Source organism: Polyodon spathula, chromosome 4, assembly GCF_017654505.1.
Source record: "Polyodon spathula isolate WHYD16114869_AA chromosome 4, ASM1765450v1, whole genome shotgun sequence".
Taxonomy (NCBI): domain Eukaryota; kingdom Metazoa; phylum Chordata; class Actinopteri; order Acipenseriformes; family Polyodontidae; genus Polyodon; species Polyodon spathula.
In genome coordinates, this window is record NC_054537.1 from 25311361 (window position 1) to 25331054 (window position 19694).

Genomic DNA, 19694 nt, shown 5'->3' on the forward strand with positions numbered 1-19694 from the left:
TTTGTAAATAACACCAAAGATTCTGCATCTATAGTCATTTGTTTGTTGGTTTTTTTTTTTTTTGGGGGGGGGGGGGGGGGGGTGTAGTCGACTTACCTCAACAATGTCGTTGTGTCTTAAGTTTACAGCCATGTGCAAAGCAGACATTAAGTTGACGTTCAGGATGTTTGGGTCCGCTCCTAATTCAAGCAGTGTTCTACAGCTTTCTAACTGTTTGTTTTTAACAGCAAGATGCAGGGGTGTATTCCCTTTGTTATTTGTTATGTTTAAACCTAGGTGAAAAATAATTTAAAATTAAAATTACAAACGTTGAAAAACTAAATGTAAACTTTACTCAAAAACTGTAAACTGGTGCATAACTGTTAGTTTAATTCTACTTAAGTAAATCTACATACTCTTATTAATGTTATTAGTGACTTAGTTAAAACATGAAATCATCTGACTGGTATTGCCCCAGGCCCAATTGAAAATAACTAGATTTTTGGAAAACCCAGGCTAAGCTTTGTGTATGAGCCTGACCATTTTGGACTGTTTATCTGGGCAGTGACATAAAAATTAAATACAATTAATAACTACAGGGGGAAATATATAATTTGACATATCCAAGCAATGTTTATCTGTTTGATTAATACTCATTTGCTACAGCTCCCGTGGGTTGGAGAGGAAATTTGTCAGGGAAAGCTATTGGGCAAGTGCCCTACAGGGCAAGGTGGAGACTTCCCATGCTGGCCTTTGCCTATAGGGCTCAGGAGCTTGCTTACATTCACTGCTAGGTGCAACAGGTGTGGTTGCTGACTGATCTTTAGTCCTATCAAGTGGTAAGTGTATTTCAGGAGCGTTACAAATTGTGCATTTTTAATAAGAAAAATTGTTATAAAACTAATCAAAAATGTAAATTAACTATGGCTCTCAATGTATTTATAAAAGGTTGAAAGCTAAGAATGATTCAATTGCTATCTCACCTTCAGAGCCCGTTGTTTTTACGATTGCTTGTATCATCTGAATACGTCCACCTCCAGCAGCATAGTGCAAAGGGCTTGAATTGGATGAATCTACACTCCTCAGACAATTAGGGTTCATCTTTATCAGAGGTTGTAGCTTGGCTACATTACCATGAGACACCACCTGGTATGCCAATGAGACATTAGAGCTTTAAAAATAGCAAAAGCACATAGTACAGTATATAATACACAATATTATTATCTTTTTAAAATGTTATACAATGACATACAGCTAATGATTGGTTTTGTAACGCATACAAAATGTCCGTCATCTAAATAGACTGCCATTAAACTACTAATCCCATAAAACACCAGATAACTTTCAGGCAACTTTTTTTTACTGGCAATTTTTGAAGAAGTTTGCTTGAGGGAATGACTTTAAATATTAAATAGCATCAAATTACATTTTCTGTTACATTTCTCTTACGGTTTTATGGTATCTGTAATCATGCTGAGTGGTTCTGCTGCCTTCCTCATTTCATTTAAAACAATTGACAATCTAAATAGACAGAAAGCAGTGGGGCTGCAGGAGGATATTCAGAGTCAGCACTTCGGTTCAAAGCCAGATGAAGGTAGATTTCGAGAGAATTTGTAATATACAGTATATTTGCACATTATTTTAATGAACAAGTCCTCCCATAATTGTAGTGGTAATCCATCGTTAATCATTTACTTCCAATGCAACACTGGCCGGTGGGATATTTGTTCTTCATTATTCCCCCCTGTACTTGTTGAAAGTTTTGCTTACTAAATGTTTCAACTATTTTTGAGGGGATATAGATGTGTGGTAGATGACCGCGACCGCAGTTATGCGTCCCGAGTCGTAGGCAAGGGCGCTAACGAAAGTCAAGGTAATCTACCACACGGTAGAGCCCGCATCGATGGGCGCTATCGCTATTAGAAAACGATTTATTTCTTTATTTTCTCTTTTAAAAAAAACTATATTTACCTTGAATTTCTGATATTTCGCCGGGTAACATTCCGCTGAGGAAAATAGTCCCTAACATAATTAGAATAGAAAAATGACATACACATAGAGAAAGCTTTATTATTATTAAAATTATTAATATTGCTAACATATTTATTTATTGTGGTCTTACGCTTTCTTATTATAATTTATCTGGACATGTACAATTGTTGAATAGTCTGTGTAGTATTGAGTCACTCGAAATTTATTGGAGGCGGGGCGTCATTCAAGCAGGCAGGGAGTGGATTGGCTAGTGGTGAAAGAACTGAAACAGGGTTGGGAGTTTGATTGGCTGGTTTTGAGGGAGGGTGTTGTTTGGATCCAGCCGATGACAGAATTGTGGACCAATCGTGTCTTCCCTGTTGATTTGCTGTCCAGTAGCTGCAAATTGAGCTTTCATTACGATGTACTGTCCCAGACATGATTTCTTTTGTCTCTCGACCAGCGTCAGAAAGTATGTTTAAGTAGCTTTTTATGTTATCAGATTAGTTGTAGATTAGCATGTTAAGGGAAAAAGCTGGTATGCATGAGCAGATTGATTTTAAAATTGAATTCGTAGTTAAGCACTTCAATGTGCCAGCGGGCATCTATACAAAATAGCAGTCCGCTAGATCTGGAAGCTGATTGGCTGTTCGCACTCAATCGTTTTCTAATAGTGACAAGTTTCTTTGGATGCTCGGTATATATCTATCCAAGGATACGAAGATAGAAAACTTACTTGGAATATATCCGCCGAATCATCTTCATTGACAGCACTTTCATAGAAACTACTCTGTTTCTTCTTTCCATTAAGAAAAGACATTGGTCAGGATCTCACTTCTTTATTTTTTTGTAATTCGTCTAAAACTGGAGAAATAATAATGTATGTAAATTTGATTGAAAAGAACAGCAGTCATCTGTCTCTATTTATATAGTACTAATATACTATGTGACAAATGGACAGCTATCGAGCATTAATCCATGTAGAAACAGAGGGGGTTTCTGATATAGTACAACTATAGCTGTATTATTTGTCACAGTATTAAAAGGAGTAGCGATATTGTATTCAAATTGATAAACAGCATCGCTCTGAAATGGGGGCCGTGAGTAAAGACTACATCCCCCATTTTAAGATTTTTTTTTTTTTTTTTTTTTTTTTTTTTTTAAATCTCTTAAGATAGGTGAAGTTGGGTGGGACAAATACGTATATTATCTTCCATTTCATTTTCTAATTTCATCCATACATTTTCTATTTGACTCATAGGCTTGAATATAGATACAGTACTTGCAAAGCACCTCACACTATTAAATTAATTATATATCCGCCCACTCAGTTTAAGCTCACATCCAGTTTAAGAAGCCATTAAAGCGAACAGAGAGTATGTGTGAGAGAGGAAAGTAATGTAGACAGTTAAGAAAAGCTAACAGAGAGATTATAAAAAGGTTAGTAAATTTAGGTTAGTGATTTATTTAAAGTATCAAAGTTTGACATGGTTCCTTATATATATATATATATATATATATATATATATATATATATATATATATATATATATATATATATATATATATATAATTTGGGTAGGTAAGTATAATAATAAATTAATAGTAAATTTGCGATGGAGAACAGTAATTAAGTTAGTTTTATTTATTTCTGGGCCTCCTACCGTAGTTCTGCTGCATCACAATGGATCGGTTTCTTAATTGACAAAATAAAGAACCTTTGCTTCACACCAGTACTAGTGGCACTGATAATAAAACTCCAATGGAGGAAAGTTCTTCTAGTGCAACAGCTGATGATCCTAATAGAGATACTCCTAGTCAGCCTGTTTTAAAATCTTATCTATGCTGAGGTATGTTTGGTCAGCGAGAGAGAAGCTTTAACGCAAGCTGGTATAAAACGCGTCTCTAACTCGAGTATTCTGTAACAAAGCATATCTGCTTTTGTTTTCCTTGTCGCATTTTCAAGGTAGTAAATGACAAGGGTGCCATGTTGACAGTACGCTGTTTAACAACTGGAAATGTACTCTTGAACGTGAAAAGGGTTTTCACAAACATGCCACGGGTCATGCTCATTTACCACCTGTTGCCGCTGGAGTGGGTTTAAATACAGACAGGTAATGGGAGAGACCCTGGTTCCCTGAAAGAGAAGACGACCACCACATTAGGCATAGGATATTCCTGCCCTTCGGGTAGGTATTGCTGAGCTCTCTATGCCTGAGCTGCCAACAGGCCCCTTCCTGGGATGACACACTCGATCCCGCCCACTGAGGGAATAAAACCGTCACTCACAGAAAGAGCCTCCTCTTTTTCCATCGAACCCATGAGGATGACTGAAGCGAACTGACGAGTGGTGGTCATCTTCTCTTTCAGGGAACCGGGGTTATGGTATGTAACCTAATGTTCCCTTTAAATTCGAAGACGACCACCACTACATTAGGTATTGGATAATGTATACCAAAGCCATCGTGAGGGAGAAGGAACGGCAGCATATGACAGATGCACAACACTGTCTAGCCCAGAGGTTAATGGTGTAAACTTACACCCTCAAGGACCCTTGTGCCTACAGAAGGCAAGGCAGGGTCTACCAAATTAAGGCAGTAGAACCTGGAGAAAGTATGTGGCATAGCTCAGCTAACTACAGTACAAATATCAGACATCAAGGCAGCTTTCTAGTGGAGTGTGCATCTACCCTACAAGGTGGGGGCAAGCCAGCATCATTATATGCAGTCGAGACTGTGTCCACAATCCAGTGCGACACTCTGCTTAGAGAGGGGCTGTGCTCGGGTCTGTGTCCCATGACAGACGAAGAGCTGGTCAGATTGACGCAGAGCTCTTGTCCTATGCACGATGCATCTCAATGCCTGCACTGGGCAGATGGAAGGACTGCGATTCCATAGACTGATTAATGTGGACAGCTGTGATCACCATGGGGAGGAAAGCAGGGTTGGTGTGCACAAATACCCTGCTGCCATCCTCCCAAATACGCATACAGGAGCTGTTGTCAGACAACGCCTGCAGTTCACTGATCCGCTTAGCGGAGGTGATAGCTAAGAGGAAGGCTGTTTTCACAGACAGGTATTTCAGCTCTATGGTGTGTATGGGCTCAACGGGGCCTTCGTGAGAGCCTCCAGTACAATATTAAGGATTCATTCGGGGAGAACAGTCCTCCTAGGAAGGTGTAATCGCCAAGCGCCTTTAAGAAAACGAGTAGCCAAAAAATGTGCAGCCTGAGACATTGAATCTATGGGGGCACGGCAAGCAGAGATAGCTGCTAAATACATCTTCAAGGTGGAAGGTGACCTTCCAATATCAAGCAGTTCTTGCTTAAACAGCAAGATGACTGACATAGAGCAAGATATGATGTCATGACTTCTAGCCAGACACCAAGCCTTAAAATACGTCCACTTAGTGGTATACAAAGACCTAGTGGAGTCTGCCCTAGCGCTCTGCAGAGTACCCACAACCGCATCTGATAGCCCTAGGGCTAGCCAGCGGTCCCTTTCAGGGGCCCAACCCATAGCCGGAACCTGCCCGGTTCCGGGTGCCAAAAAGAGTCTTTCGTCTGAGTGAAGAGATCCATGCAAAGTGGAACCTCCCATGACTGGCCATTTAACAGCTGGCACATGGTCGAAAACCATACACTCCTGGGCCACTTGGGGGCCACTAGGAGAACTGATGCTTTCTAAAACCGGACTTTTTCGAGAACAGATGGGAGTAGCGGTAAAGGCAGGAAAGCGTACAAAACCGCTTTGGGCTGCTCTCAGCTACAATGCATTTATGTGCAGTGATGTCCAGCAATCTGACCAGGGTCCGCAAACTCCTCTGCCTGCCCAGACTGTACTTTACTGCAAGGCAGTAAAGAAAAAACACATATACACACGCACACAACAGCAAAGTTGTGAGGGTAATACAACAGACACCACGTCAATGCGGGTGGACTGCAATTTTTAAGCGCACGAGAGGACGGGCTGAGGCAGTCCATCAGAGTCAACTCCTCAGCGGGGCAGGCATCTCGCTCACATACAACAGACAGATATAAAGAGCTTCCTTTGGGTGACGGTTTTATTCCCTCGGTGGGCGGGACCGAGTGTGTCTTCCCAGGAAGTGGCCAGTCAGCAACTCTGGTATAGAGAGCTCAGCAATACCTACCCCAAGGGCAGGAATATCCCACACCTAATGTAGTGGTGGTCATCTTCGAATTGAAAAGGAACCATTTATTCTCCGTTAGGCCCCAAACAAGTGGAGAAAAACAGGTACTATGTTAAACGCATTGGGAGATAGTATGTTTTCTTGTAGTCAATTAACTCCCCCTTTGTGGGGATAGTGATAAAATAAATCATATGGAGCGTTTTACAACTGGGCTTTTTGAAAACACTACAGAAAGATCCAAAATTAGCAGAGATAGTAAAGAATGTACCACAAAATGTAAAGTATACATCAAAAGGTATATAAGAACATAAGAACATAAGAAAGTTTACAAACGAGAGGAGGCCATTCGGCCCATCTTGCTCGTTTGGTTGTTAGTAGCTTATTGATCCCAGAATCTCATCAAGCAGCTTCTTGAAGGATCCCAGGGTGTCAGCTTCAACAACATTACTGGGGAGTTGATTCCAGACCCTCACAATTCTCTGTGTAAAAAAGTACCTCCTATTTTCTGTTCTGAATGCCCCTTTGTCTAATCTCCATTTGTGACCCCTGGTCCTTGTTTCTTTTTTCAGGCTGAAAAAGTCCCTTGGGTCGACACTGTCAATACCTTTTAGAATTTTGAATGCTTGAATTAGGTCGCCACGTAGTCTTCTTTGTTCAAGACTGAACAGATTCAATTCTTTTAGCCTGTCTGCATATGACATGCCTTTTAAGCCCGGAATAATTCTGGTCGCTCTTCTTTGCACTCTTTCTAGAGCAGCAATATCTTTTTTATAGCGAGGTGACCAGAACTGCACACAAAATTCAAGATGAGGTCTTACTAGTGCATTCTACAGTTTTAACATTACTTCCCTTGATTTAAATTCAACACTTTTCACAATCTATCCGAGCATCTTGTTAGCCTTTTTTATAGCTTCCCCACATTGTCTAGATGAAGACATTTCTGAGTCAACAAAAACTCCTAGGTCTTTTTCATAGATTCCTTCTCCAATTTCAGTATCTCCCATATGATATTTATAATGTACATTTTTATTTCCTGCGTGCAGTACCTTACACTTTTCTCTATTAAATGTCATTTGCCATGTGTCTGCCCAGTTCTCAATCTTATCTAGATCATTGTGAATTACCTTTGCTGCTACATATACAATGACGTGATAGAGATTAAGTAAAATGGTTCTTAATCAATTTAAAGAGAATATGCGTTCTGATTATAGTGGGAACTGTATCAAAAATGATGGGACACGAGATAAGTGGAATGTTGAAAATCTGTCCATCATGGTAAGATTTGTTACTGATTCAATACCTGAGGAGCATCTGATTGGCTTGCTTGAATTGCATCAGTTGGCATGACAACTCAAATACTGCAACACCTCACTGAAGTAGGTTTTTATGCTGACAACATCAGCCAATGCTACAGTGGTACATCACTGATGAGTGGGGTTAATGGGGGTGTGCATGCTTTGCTGCAAATACTGTACATACATTGTTACAACCATCAGCTGCACTTAGTAGTGCATGCAATTCAAAGTGATCTTTATCTTTGTAGTTCTCTGAATGCATTCTTTCATCAGAACTACATTACTCAAAAGTACAATGGCCGTTCACCAATAGAAATTCACTGTTGATAAATCAGGATCTTATTCTTGATATATTGTCAGAATTCTCAGAGGATGACATTGCTTCCATAGACCTATGTACAGAACCATCCAGACTTTTTTTTCTCAGATAAAGAAATAGAGCTTCTTTGGTCTTGGAAAGTTCTTAGTCCATATTCTTGGTATTTTAAAGCCAACCAATGCTGTTCTTCAGTCACAATCTGTTGATCTGTGCTCAGCTAGTGAGGTGATAAATGCAAAAGTCAAGATGGAGATTTCTGGAATGAGCACTGTAGTGTAGCTGTAGATGTGCATAGTATGAAAGAGACAGAGAACCATGAGTAAGCAGCTAGCTGGTTCTGTTGTGTTTTCAACACTAGGACATTCTAGTATTGCGAAAATGTTTGACCTGTGTTAAACATTCTAGACAGAGCAGTGGCAGAGATGGGACACAGATTTTCTCAGAAGAATCTGGATTTAATGACGTCTTTGTCTTGCCTTGTACCCCAATCTAGTACATTTCCTGATGCTACCATGCTAGAGCCTCTTCAGATGATAGCTGCTGTTGACAGAAATGACATGGCCAATGAAATGGCCAGACTGTGCTTCTGTCTGTGAACTTCTGCATGGATATGCAGATGCATTTCCTTTGCTGCATAAGGAATTGCCTATAAGCTTATATTATAACTGCAACAAATATGACTTTAAAAATATGTGTCTAAATGGTAGCTCCTATATGAGGTCTCCTGGACCCCCCATCCTAAAGGTGCTGGAGCCGAGCCTGTAATGGTGGTGAAATACAAATAAACGAGAGAGCGTGTGAGCTGTACTTGAAGCTGTGACCCTAAAGTTTAGCTGGATTACAAATATCCGAGGTGTGTGGCAATTCAGCATCTGAAACCGAAAGTAAAATCGAAACGGAGCAGTTTGGAAAATAGAGGAGGTGGACACTGTGAGCAGGTACGACTAACAGCATGTGCGTTAGTTTAAACTCTTAGATTAAATCTTAGAGTGTGTTTTATGATTTAGAAAAGTTACATAATCTACCACATTGTGGCAACAATGCAACTGTCTGTGTGGTGAAGATTTCAAGCTCCCGTTTTCACCGAGTGTAGCTGACATGTTTTTATGGTTGAGAAAACAATTCCACGTAAGTGCAGATTGAAACAGGACTGCAGCTCTGATCTCAGTACCCTGGAACCCGAAGATTACAAAGCACAGAGTTATTGAGGTGTATGTGTGTGAATTGCATGCACGTGTAAAGAGCTGTTTATCAGAATCGCAAGTCTGAAGGCAAGAACAGAAAAACAGTACTTTAAGACATTGCTGTGTTTACCCAGTGTGGTATGCAAAATGAAGTTTTACAAAAGCCAGAAGACAAACGTGTTTTCAAAACTAACATGGACATGCTGTTTGCTTAATATTGACCAACAGATGGCTCCAGACCCCTTTGAGAAACAAAGGAGTGCTGTACACTGAAATAAACTGTCAGTCTTTTCACTTCACTGTAATAGTCAGTATTCTATACATACCTGTGGAAGGAAACATAAATTAATCCTGGGAATACAAAACACCTAAGGAAAGATAAAGAATTGAATTAGAACTCACCTGTGTGCAATCCCCAGCGGTGAGCTAACAGATTGTTTTCAAAACCCAAAAGATCAGTGGATCAGCAAAGTAGTTTGGTTTGTGAACATTTTGTTTTTGTTTTATTTGAGAGTTGGATTAGCCAACCTCAAATACTAGATAGATCTGAAGAAGTATAGATAGAGCCTGATGAGTGGGATAGGCATTTGGTTTTCTATAAAAAATATTTCTGTTTGCTCTGTTGTAAATAAAACTCACCTTGCTTCCTCACTTCTGCCTCCTTCAGACCATTTGTACACCACTTCAGCCAGACCTCCTGATAAACAGAGCAACCTAGCTCACAACTAGTACATACAATATACAAAGCACATGTACAGAATCGGTATTTGGGCAACACTGGCCCATTTTCTTCATTGCAATAAGTGATCATTGTGTGGTTGTTTTTCTTTTGTACAATTTATCTTAACTCCCTGTTTCAGTGGTATACTGTAACACCTGTTCCCCTGCAAATTTTAATACAAGAACTGCACACCAAAACCTCACATAAGGAAAACCAGCCAAATTATTTTATTGCATGTATGGGGCACGATTTTCATAAATGCAAATAAAATGTTGTGGGAATGCAAAAATGTCATATTGCTCGCGTTACGTTGTGCCACACTCGAAATAGTGGGACCTAAAAGTTTAAGATGAACTCTGTGTAAATTGGTTAGAGCAGGAGTTCCCAAACTTTTTTTTGCCTAAAGCCCACCTGTTCAGCTGCATTAGGCAATGTGGCCCACTATTAGCACTCCCTGGGAAAATATCAAATTAAAAAACATTTTATATGTTTAAACCTGTAACATTATAAATAACCTGTAACAGGGAGAGATCTGTGCTGACTCTGCTGGCGTGTTCACAGGGCTGCAGGAAGAGGGCGGCAGTCGTCCAACAGCCGCCTGTGAGTCATGGCAGTGACACGGGGAGGTGGGAAAGTGGGTGTGTGGACTTTCCCCCTCTCTGAATGGCTGAGAGGTGCGTCTTGGGAGATTGTTGGTCCTATAAAATAATGCTCTGCTGTTTCCTCAGGTCTGCCTTTGTAGACGCGCTGTGTGCGGAAGCGCTGGTCAAGGACGGAGAGACGAGCTGGGAACAGCGAACAAGCCAGAGAGTGACAGCAGGGAACTCTTGGGCAGACCCCAAACTATTGTTTAGATTAGGCAGGGAGCTGCCAGAGTAGGATGGTGATCCGGGTCGTGCAGGTAGCAGCAACCGGGATAACGCTGCCGAGTGCAGCACCTTTTATTTGTAGTTTTATTACTGTTTTATTTTCCCTTGTTCTTTTCGCCTTCTGTTCTCTGTATTATTTTGAGCACCTGCGAGTTCGCACCAGTATTTCCGTGGTGCTGTTTATCATTGTTAATAGGCAGCCCACGGACAACAGTGACCTCTGCGGGTAAAACAGTAAAATTGCTGAAAATAAAACTGGGCACCTGGGCGGTGTTCCAAGTACAACTGTTCTGTCTCGTGTGTCAGTGAAATACCCACCACCCTTCCACACGTGGTGTCAGTGGGATTCACTGGCATTGCCCGTAAAAGCAGTGCACCCACCGAGCCAGGACACAGAAGCTATGGATGCCACCCAATTTGCAGCCCTGATGGACCTCCTGCACCAGACTCTCACTGCCGCGGTGCAGGGGGCGGCTAGACCCGCAGCTCCAGACCACTCCATCCAGAGACCCACCAAAATGACTTCGACCTGACGCCTACTTGGAGGTGTTTGAGGCTATGGCAATCTCGGCCGGGTGGCCCCAAGTCCAGTGGGCTAGCTATGTGTTGCCCCAACTCACCGGGGAGGCTCAAGCAGCTGCGAGGACGCTGTCCCCGGAGCACATGTTGGATTACACCCTGCTGAAGGCAGCCATCCTAAATCGTGTGGGGGCCACACCGGAGGGCTACCGGAAGAAATTCTGGGAGAAGCAGAATTTGGGAGTTTGGGAGCACCCCCTAGCCATTGCCCACCGGCTCAAGGATTATGCCATGGGCTGGCTGAACCCGGACACGGTCACCAAAGCCAGGTTGGTGGAGCTGATAGTGGTGGAGTGGTTTCTGGAGTGTCTGGCCCTGGGACCTTGGCTATGGGTCCAGCGACAGGCACCAGATACTCTGGATCGGGCGGTCGAACTGGCGGAACAGTACCAGGCGGCGGAACCAACACCTGCGAGACCGTCTGGGAGGAGCGCTGCTACCGGATCGACCCCTCAACTGGCCCCGGAGAGGGCGAGGGGACTGGGGGAAAGGGGTAGTCTAGGATTTGGTCAGGGGGTGTCGGCGGGAGCTCCCAACCCGGGAACTGGGGCAGGGTGGGGATACCCACAGGCTGCTGCAGTGTCGGACCGGGGTCTCGCGCGGACGCCTTATCGGCGAGCCCCTTTTATGGCTCCATTGTTTCCCCCTGTTGCCAAAACTTCGGGGAGAGAAACCAGCCCACCGAGGAGTTGGACGTGCAGGGAGGTGGGCCACCTCACCCGGGACTGCCCCGTGATGGAGCGTGACCTCAGCCGACCAGGTAGGCACGTTCGATTACCTCAGTCACTTCAGCACACGGGTTTCGTTATTCCTGTGACAGTGGATGGTACAAAAACCCAGGCTCTCCTGGATTCAGGGTGTGGTCAGTCTCTGGTACAGGAGAGCCTAATCTCACCGGGGCATAAACATATATTGGGACGGGTGCATATTAAATGTATTCATGGGGATGTCCACTCCTATCCCAAGATCAATGTGTGTATGACTATTGCCCAGCAGGTGATGCAGGTGCAGGTAGGATTTTGTCCTCGATTGCCGGTACCAGTAGTTCTGGGACGGGACTGTGAGCAGTTTAAAGATTGGTTGGCTGCTCTGACAGCCCCGTCCTCTTTATTGGCTAAGAAAGAGGAAATAATTGGAGAGATTTTTCCCTTTCGCGATCCAGAATGGTTTTGCCATAAATTTAAACCCCATAACACTAAACCGGAGCACCGGATCGCTAAGAATGAGGGCTGGCAATGGAGGGAGTCGGAGAAGTTTCAGGTGGGGGCGGTTGGTGAAGAGTCCGGGGGGGGGGGGGGGGGGGGGGGGGGGGGAGGTCGCGGAGCCAGCGCAGGGGTCTGGCTCGGCTGCCTCTGCTCGGGATCGACCTGACCCTGAGTTGGAGGCCATGGGAGCTGATTTCTTAGCTTAACTTCCGACTCGAGCAAGGGTGTGACGACGTGCTGGGCAGGCTCTTTGACCAAGCAGCGGTGGTTAATGGTCGGGTGGTCGAGCCCAGGCGCACTGCCACATACTCCCACTTCGAAATTAATCGAGACCTGCTGTACCGTGTTGATAAATTACCCCAGACCGGTGAAGTGCGTCATCAGTTGCTCATTCCTCAGCCCTTTAAGGAGGATTTGTTGCAGCTGGCTCACGCTATTCCCCTGTCTGGTCATTTGGGAAGGGATAAAACTAAAGCAAGGCTTGTGTCACGGTTCTTCTGGCTGGGGCTGGATGGCGATGTCAAGCAGTTTTGTGAGCGTTGTGGGAAATGTTAAAAGGCCAGTCCTAGAGCCATTCCACGAGCCCAACTGGTGCCTTTGCCCCTAGTGGAAGTTCCGTTTGAACGTATTGGGATGGACATAGTTGGGCCATTAGAGAGGAGCGCGGCAGGATACACCCACCTACTTGTCATTCTGGATTACGCTACGCGTTATCCAGAGGCTATTCCCCTCCGATCTATGTCCGCTAAGTCTGTTGCCAACGAGCTTGTTAAGGTTTTCTCCTGGGTGGGGATTCCCAAGGAGATACTAACCAATCAAGGCACCAATTTTATGTCCCGGCTAATCCGCGGAACATGTAAGCTTTTGGGAATTAAGACCATTAGGACCTCTGTGTTTCATCCTCAGACAGACGGTTTGGTGGAACGCTTTAATAAAACCCTTAAGAGCATGTTGCGCAGGTTTATTTGTAGTGATGTGCGTTACTGGGACAGCTGATTCCTCCCCTTCTCTTTGCGATCAGAGAGGTTCCCCAGGCTTCCACGGGGTTTTCACCATTCGAGCTGCTGTATGGGCGGAGACCCCGGGGCGTGCTCGATCTGGTCAGAGAGATGTGGGAGGAGCAGCAGGACAATTCGACCAATACCGTCCGGTATGTGTTGGACCTGCGCAAGCATCTTGAGTCTGTTGGGAAATGGGAGCATGACAATTTGCAGCAGGCACAGCACAGACAGGAGACACAATATAACCGAGGAGCCCGGTTGCGCACATTTCAGCCAGGGGATAAGGTACTTCTGTTATTACCCAGTTCTGAGTCAAAACTCTTGGCTAAGTGGCAAGGACCCTTTGAGGTTACACGCCAGGTTGGGAAGGTGGACTATGAGATCTGCCAGCCGGAGCGACGGACAGAGAAACACATTTACCATATCAATCTCTTAAAGCCTTGGTTGCAGCCAGAGGCGTTGTTAGTGGCGCATGCAGATGACGTCACGGACTTGGGACCTGATCTTTCTGTGTTGGCAAGAAAAGGATTGGTACAGATTGCTGAGAATCTGACACCAATGCAGAAATGTCAGGCTCACGGTCTGGTGACGGAGTTTCCCGACATGTTCTCTTCCGTCCCGGGGCAGACTCGAGTAGCCCATCATCACATTGATATTGAGCAGGGGGCACTAGTTCGCCAGAGGCCGTACCGTATATCTGTGCGTAAAAGACAGGTAATAAAAGCGGAAATTGACGAAATGCTGAGACTGGGGGTAATAGAAGAGTCCCAAAGTGACTGGAACAGTCCAATCATTTTAGTTGATAAGCCAGACGGGTCAACTCGATTTTGCATTGATTTCACACGAATCAATGAGAAATCAAAATTTGACGCTTATCCAATGCACCAGGTAGATGAGCTGCTGGAGCATCTAGGCACAGCTCATTTTCTGACGACACTGGATTTAACGAAGGGGTACTGGCAGATACCCCTGACTCCGGAATCTAGAGAGAGGACGACGTTTTCGACTCCCTTCGGGTTGTACCAGTTTAGGACCATGCCCTTTGGGTTGCACGGAGCACCCGCCACTTTCCAACGGATGAAGGATCGCATCTTGCGGCCCCATCAGCAGTACACCGCTGCTTACATAGATGATGTGGTTATCCACAGTGAGGACTGGCCGAGTCATCTGTGTAAGTTAGCGGCGGTGCTGCAATCCTTGCGGGAGGCGGGGCTCACTGCTAACCCAAAGAAGTGTGCCATTGGGAAGAGTGAGTTGGAGTATTTGGGGTATCGAGTAGGGGGCGGTCAGATCAGACTGCTAGTTGCTAAGGTGAAAGCCTTGGCTGACTGGCCAGTTCCTACAACTAAAACCCAGGTGCGCTCTTTCTTGGGACTAGCGGGCTATTATAGAAAGTTCATCCCGAGCTTCGCTACGCTCGCTGCTCCCTTGACAGACCTCAACCGGAAGGCTGCCACAAATACGGTTCAGTGGACGGAGTCGTGCCAGAGGGCCTTTCTCGTCTTGAAGCGGAGGCTGTGTAGTAAGCCAGTACTATGCAGCCCGGATTTTGGTAAGAGGTTCACCCTGCAGACGGACGCGTCAGAGACAGGTCTCAGGGCAGTGTTGTCGCAGGAGGTTCGGGGAAGCGAGCACCCAATCCTGTACATCAGCAGGAAGCTCCTTCCCCGCGAGAAAAAATATAGCACCATCGAGAAGGAGTGTCTCGCAGTAAAATGGGCAGTCGAGTCACTCCGGTACTACCTCCTGGGGCGACACTTCACCCTGGTTACAGATCATGCCCCCTTAGCATGGCTTCACCGGATGAAAGATAGCAACACCAGAATCACACGGTGGTACTTGGCCTTGCAGCCCTATGCCTTCAAGGTAGTCCACTGAGCAGGAAAGTTGAATCAAAACGCAGACTTTTTCTCTCGGGAAGGCATGGGGGTGTAAGATTTTTGAATGAACTGGTGGTGTCATTCTGAGGGGAAGGATATGTAACAGGGAGAGATCTGTGCTGACTCTGCTGGCGTGTTCACAGGGCTGCAGGAAGAGGGCGGCAGTCATCCAACAACCGCCTGTGAGTCATGGCAGTGACACGGGGAGGTGGGAAAGTGGGTGTGTGGACTTTCCCCCTCTCTGAATGGCTGAAAGGTGCGTCTTGGGAGATTGTTGGTCCTATAAAATAATGCTCTGCTGTTTCCTCAGGTCTGCCTTTGTAGACGCGCTGTGTGTGCGGAAGCGCTGGTCAAGGACGGAGAGACGAGCTGGGAACAGCGAACAAGCCAGAGAGTGACAGCAGGGAACTCTTGGGCAGACCCCAAACTATTGTTTAGATTAGACAGGGAGCTGCCAGAGTAGGACGGTGATCCGGGTCGTGCAGGTAGCGGCGACCGGGATAACGCTGCCGAGTGCAGCACCTTTTATTTGTAGTTTTATTACTGTTTTATTTTCCCTTGTTCTTTTCGCCTTCTGTTCTCTGTATTATTTTGAGCACCTGCGAGTTCGCACCAGTATTTCCGTGGTGCTGTTTATCATTGTTAATAGGCAGCCCACGGACAACAGTGACCTCTGCGGGTAAAACAGTAAAATTGCTGAAAATAAAACTGGGCACCTGGGTGGTGTTCCAAGTACAACTGTTCTGTCTCGTGTGTCAGTGAATTACCCACCACCCTTCCACATAACCCTAAACTCTAAATAACCCTAAAATCTGTCCTTTATTCATTTGAATAAATATTGGGAAAGATGGAAATCACATAGAATATGCACTGAGTGAAAATAAAAAAAATAAAACTTTAATTTTACTAAATAAAATAAATGGCCTTAAATCTCCTTAAATACTGCAGATACACTCATATTTACTATTGAACGTGTATAGGAAACCAACTAAGAGCTTTCTAAATGTCTTCGACTTTGACCTTTGACCTGTCATGGTCAAACTGGACAATAGACTGCTTTAACAGCTTATATCTCCTTACAGGCAGCAGATAGGCGCATATATATATAGGAAACCACCTGTTGCAACTGTGCTTTCTAAATATGGCTTGGACTTTGACTTTTGACCTCCCGTTATTGGTCAATCTGGACAATTGACTATTTTAACAGCTCTTGCTGTTACACATGTACAAGAAACCAACTATACCTGTTCCAAAAATGTACTTGACCTTGACCTTTGACCTGAGGAAATGTTTGACAGCTTAAATCTACTTACAGACTGCAAATAGGCTCATATGTACTATTGAACACATATAGGGAGCCAACTAAGAGTTTTCTAAATGTGTCTTGGACATTGACCTTTAACCTCTTGTTATTGATCAAACTGGACAATTGACTGTTTTAACAGCTTATATCACTTTACCTACTGCAGGTAGACTCATGTTTACTATTGCACATGTATAGGAAACTAACTGCTACTGAAACTACTTGCACCATACTTTTAAAATTACATGCTACACAAAACAACCATACAACACAGATGTAGTTTCTTTAGAAACTTCCAATCTAGTTATTATTATATTATATTATATTCGAATTACATATTCTAGCGTTATTGAAGACAACTGTGAGCGGTAAGTAAGTAAACAGCAGTGTATCAAAACATTTTAATAAGTCAGTTACCGGTATGTAACAAGATTTATCTTTTTGATTTAATAACTTGATTTAGTTAATATTGAAACATACATCAAAGTACTCAATATTTTGAAAGTTAATAGCTAATTAGTCACAAAAACATATTCATCATAGGCATCAATTGAATTTTTTAATTAATGTTATCAAGTACAAAAGTTAAAATGAAAATGTTTCTATGAAAGAAAAAACCCAGAACTGAAACCACGGTACAAATCCAGTCAACCCGCTGTAGCTGCCTTTTTGTTCTTTATACTTTGCAAAATGTATTCTTTGGTAGCAGATTCGACATATTGTAATTTTATTAATACTGAACACATTGTTTACATCTCCCAGCAGAGCGATCACATGACCTTAACACTGCCCTATTGTCAGAGCTCTCGCTTTACTTCCTGCCTACAGGTAGGCAATCTCTTAGCTCCGATTTCTGAATTTCTGCTTTGATTGACAGTCCGCCAACACGCCCTTGCTACACTTTATTTCAGCTGCCGCCAGCGCGTGCTTTTCGCTAATAAAAATAAATACATCAGTGCATGGGCTGCAGACCAGAGTATGGAAACCCCTGGTTTAGAGCATTAAAAAGTAGGAGGTACTCACTAGCCATGGCACCATTTCTTCATACTTTCATTGATTAAATATTTTTGGCCTATGTAACTGCGGTGTTATTACAAAATTGTTTTTATTTTAAATGTATTTTCTTACAGCATTTCGCAGGCTGCCAACTTAATAAAAAAAGTAGTTTACAAATAATCTGTAATGTCTGGATTTTTAATATGTACTAGGTCTAAGATTATATATATCTATATATATATTATATATCTATATATATATATATATATATATAATCCGTCGTCCCTAGAGGCAGCTAAAATATTTAATTTTAAAAAATTATAAAGTCCAGGTATTAAGTCAGTATTGTTTCCTGTCATCTATGACATTTTTCAAATTGTGCATCCCAACGTGTTGTTTCTTTAGTTTAGTTTCTGAGCATTTTAAAGTGGCATTTCCTGTACTTAAGTTGCCAGTGTGACTGTTGAAAGTGCATTAGACTTGATAAATAAATGGTAGGTAATTTGATGTAATTGAATAATTACATTAAATGTGTGTCAACTAGAACAAAACAAGTTTGGCAATACATTTTGTAGGCGGTCAAGTGTCCTTGAGCGATCTAATATTCAATCACAAGTCACAAGATCCTTATCACGTCTGCTTGGTGAAATTAAAATTGTTTGTGAAACAAAAGTTAGTGCAGGGTTTATATCATGTAGTGGATACTAGTTCAAGAAGTAAATCAGAAGTGTGGAATTATTTTGTAATCATAGCGAATGAAAATAATGAACATGACTGGATTTGTTGCTTGTGAAACGTGTCATTATGCTTTTATGAACAACAGCCACAAAAATGGTACATCTCTGCGAAAGCACAGGTGTAGCTCCCTTTCAACAGGTGGCATGAAAGGAATAGACAGGTATTTTATAGTAAAGCAAGTAGAGATAGTTAATATGTTACAATGTTAAAATATATTCAGACCACTAGAGAAAGCTGCCACGCTGTATAGCCTATTGTATAAACGCAATCTGTGGAGAATGGTAAAGATATGTGTGTGAGTGTGAGAGCGTTAGAATCAGCTGACGCAGGCAGTAGGTAAAAGGATAAAAACTTGTGGTTTCGGGTTGGGTTGCAGATCTTATTAAAGCGGGTCGAGTCGGATTGGGTCACAGGTAAGAAGACATTGCTGCAGTGGGTTGTGGGTTCGGGTCGGGTGCTGTAGTAGCGGGTCTGGGTCAGAAGCGGGTTGTAAAAATCCGGCCCTGCGCAGGACTTGCATATAGAATGAAAAACATTGACAGAAATAATTCGCATCACTTGATTTTAAAGGTGTGGTATCCGAAGTATTATCAACAAGTACCGAGAAACACGGACTGGAAGACCTAAAAAGCTGTCTAACAAGGGTGAGCAATACTTAAAGATAATATCCTTAAGGAATAGAAACAAGTGTTGAATTGACAACAGAAGTGGCAGAAGGCACAGGTGTTGTTCTCCATTCATCAACAGTCCAAAACACCTTTGTCCATTGTTCCATAGTCCAGTTTCTGTGTTCTTGTGAATATTTTAGCCTTTTATTTTGTTCCCCTTACTTAACAGAGGTATTCTTACTGCAACACATCCTTTAAGTTCTGATTTCAAGAGTGACCTTTGTACTGCTGATTTGATGAACAACGACACCTGTGCCTTCTGCCAGTTCTGTTATCAATTCAACGCTTGTCTTCTTTCTATTTCACTCTAAGCTATTTCACTCAATGTTTTTCTATGCAAGTCAAGGTTGTTATAATAGTAGAACACACTAATAGAGGCTTTGAGTAAATTGTTGAAGCTCATAATGCATCAGAGTAGAAAAAGGCAAGATGCCTAAGACTTTTGCACAGCAGTGTATATATGTACATAAACCTCTGTGCATCCACCCAACCCAGGCTGAGGAAGCTTAAAGGTCAGCTTCTCAATGGCAACAAGCAGCTGCCCCCCAGGAGTAACTTCAGACAGAAACAACTGTCTTATAAGCTAGCATACATTCTGTAGCTCATTATGCAGACAACACACCATCCTATTGTGTTAAATACACAGTTTTTTTTTTATTAAATACACAGTAATTAAATTACCTGTTTCAAGCAGTAGAGGCATGGCTTTACCCACTTGGCTCCACAACATTGTTAATTAAATATAGGTGGTATTCACACAATCAAACTTGTATCTCCTGGTTCAAAGGCAAATATGCAAATATGTGCTAAAAGAGCCCGGCTCCATTAATGGAGTAG

General features: G+C 43.1%; 1 protein-coding gene across 1 annotated transcript in view; it reads right to left on the reverse strand.

Moving 5' to 3' along the window:
• The window catches only part of LOC121313911 (transient receptor potential cation channel subfamily A member 1-like), a 39813-nt gene extending 37043 nt beyond the window's left edge, over window positions 1–2770 (reverse strand). Inside the window, exons 1-3 of the mRNA XM_041246693.1 lie at window positions 2687–2770; window positions 963–1125; window positions 97–272 (exon numbers count right to left, since the gene is read on the reverse strand). Of these exons, the coding sequence (XP_041102627.1) occupies window positions 97–272; window positions 963–1125; window positions 2687–2770 (423 nt within the window). The remainder of the gene's footprint in view (window positions 1–96; window positions 273–962; window positions 1126–2686) is intronic.
• Window positions 2771–19694: the final 16924 nt, after the last annotated feature.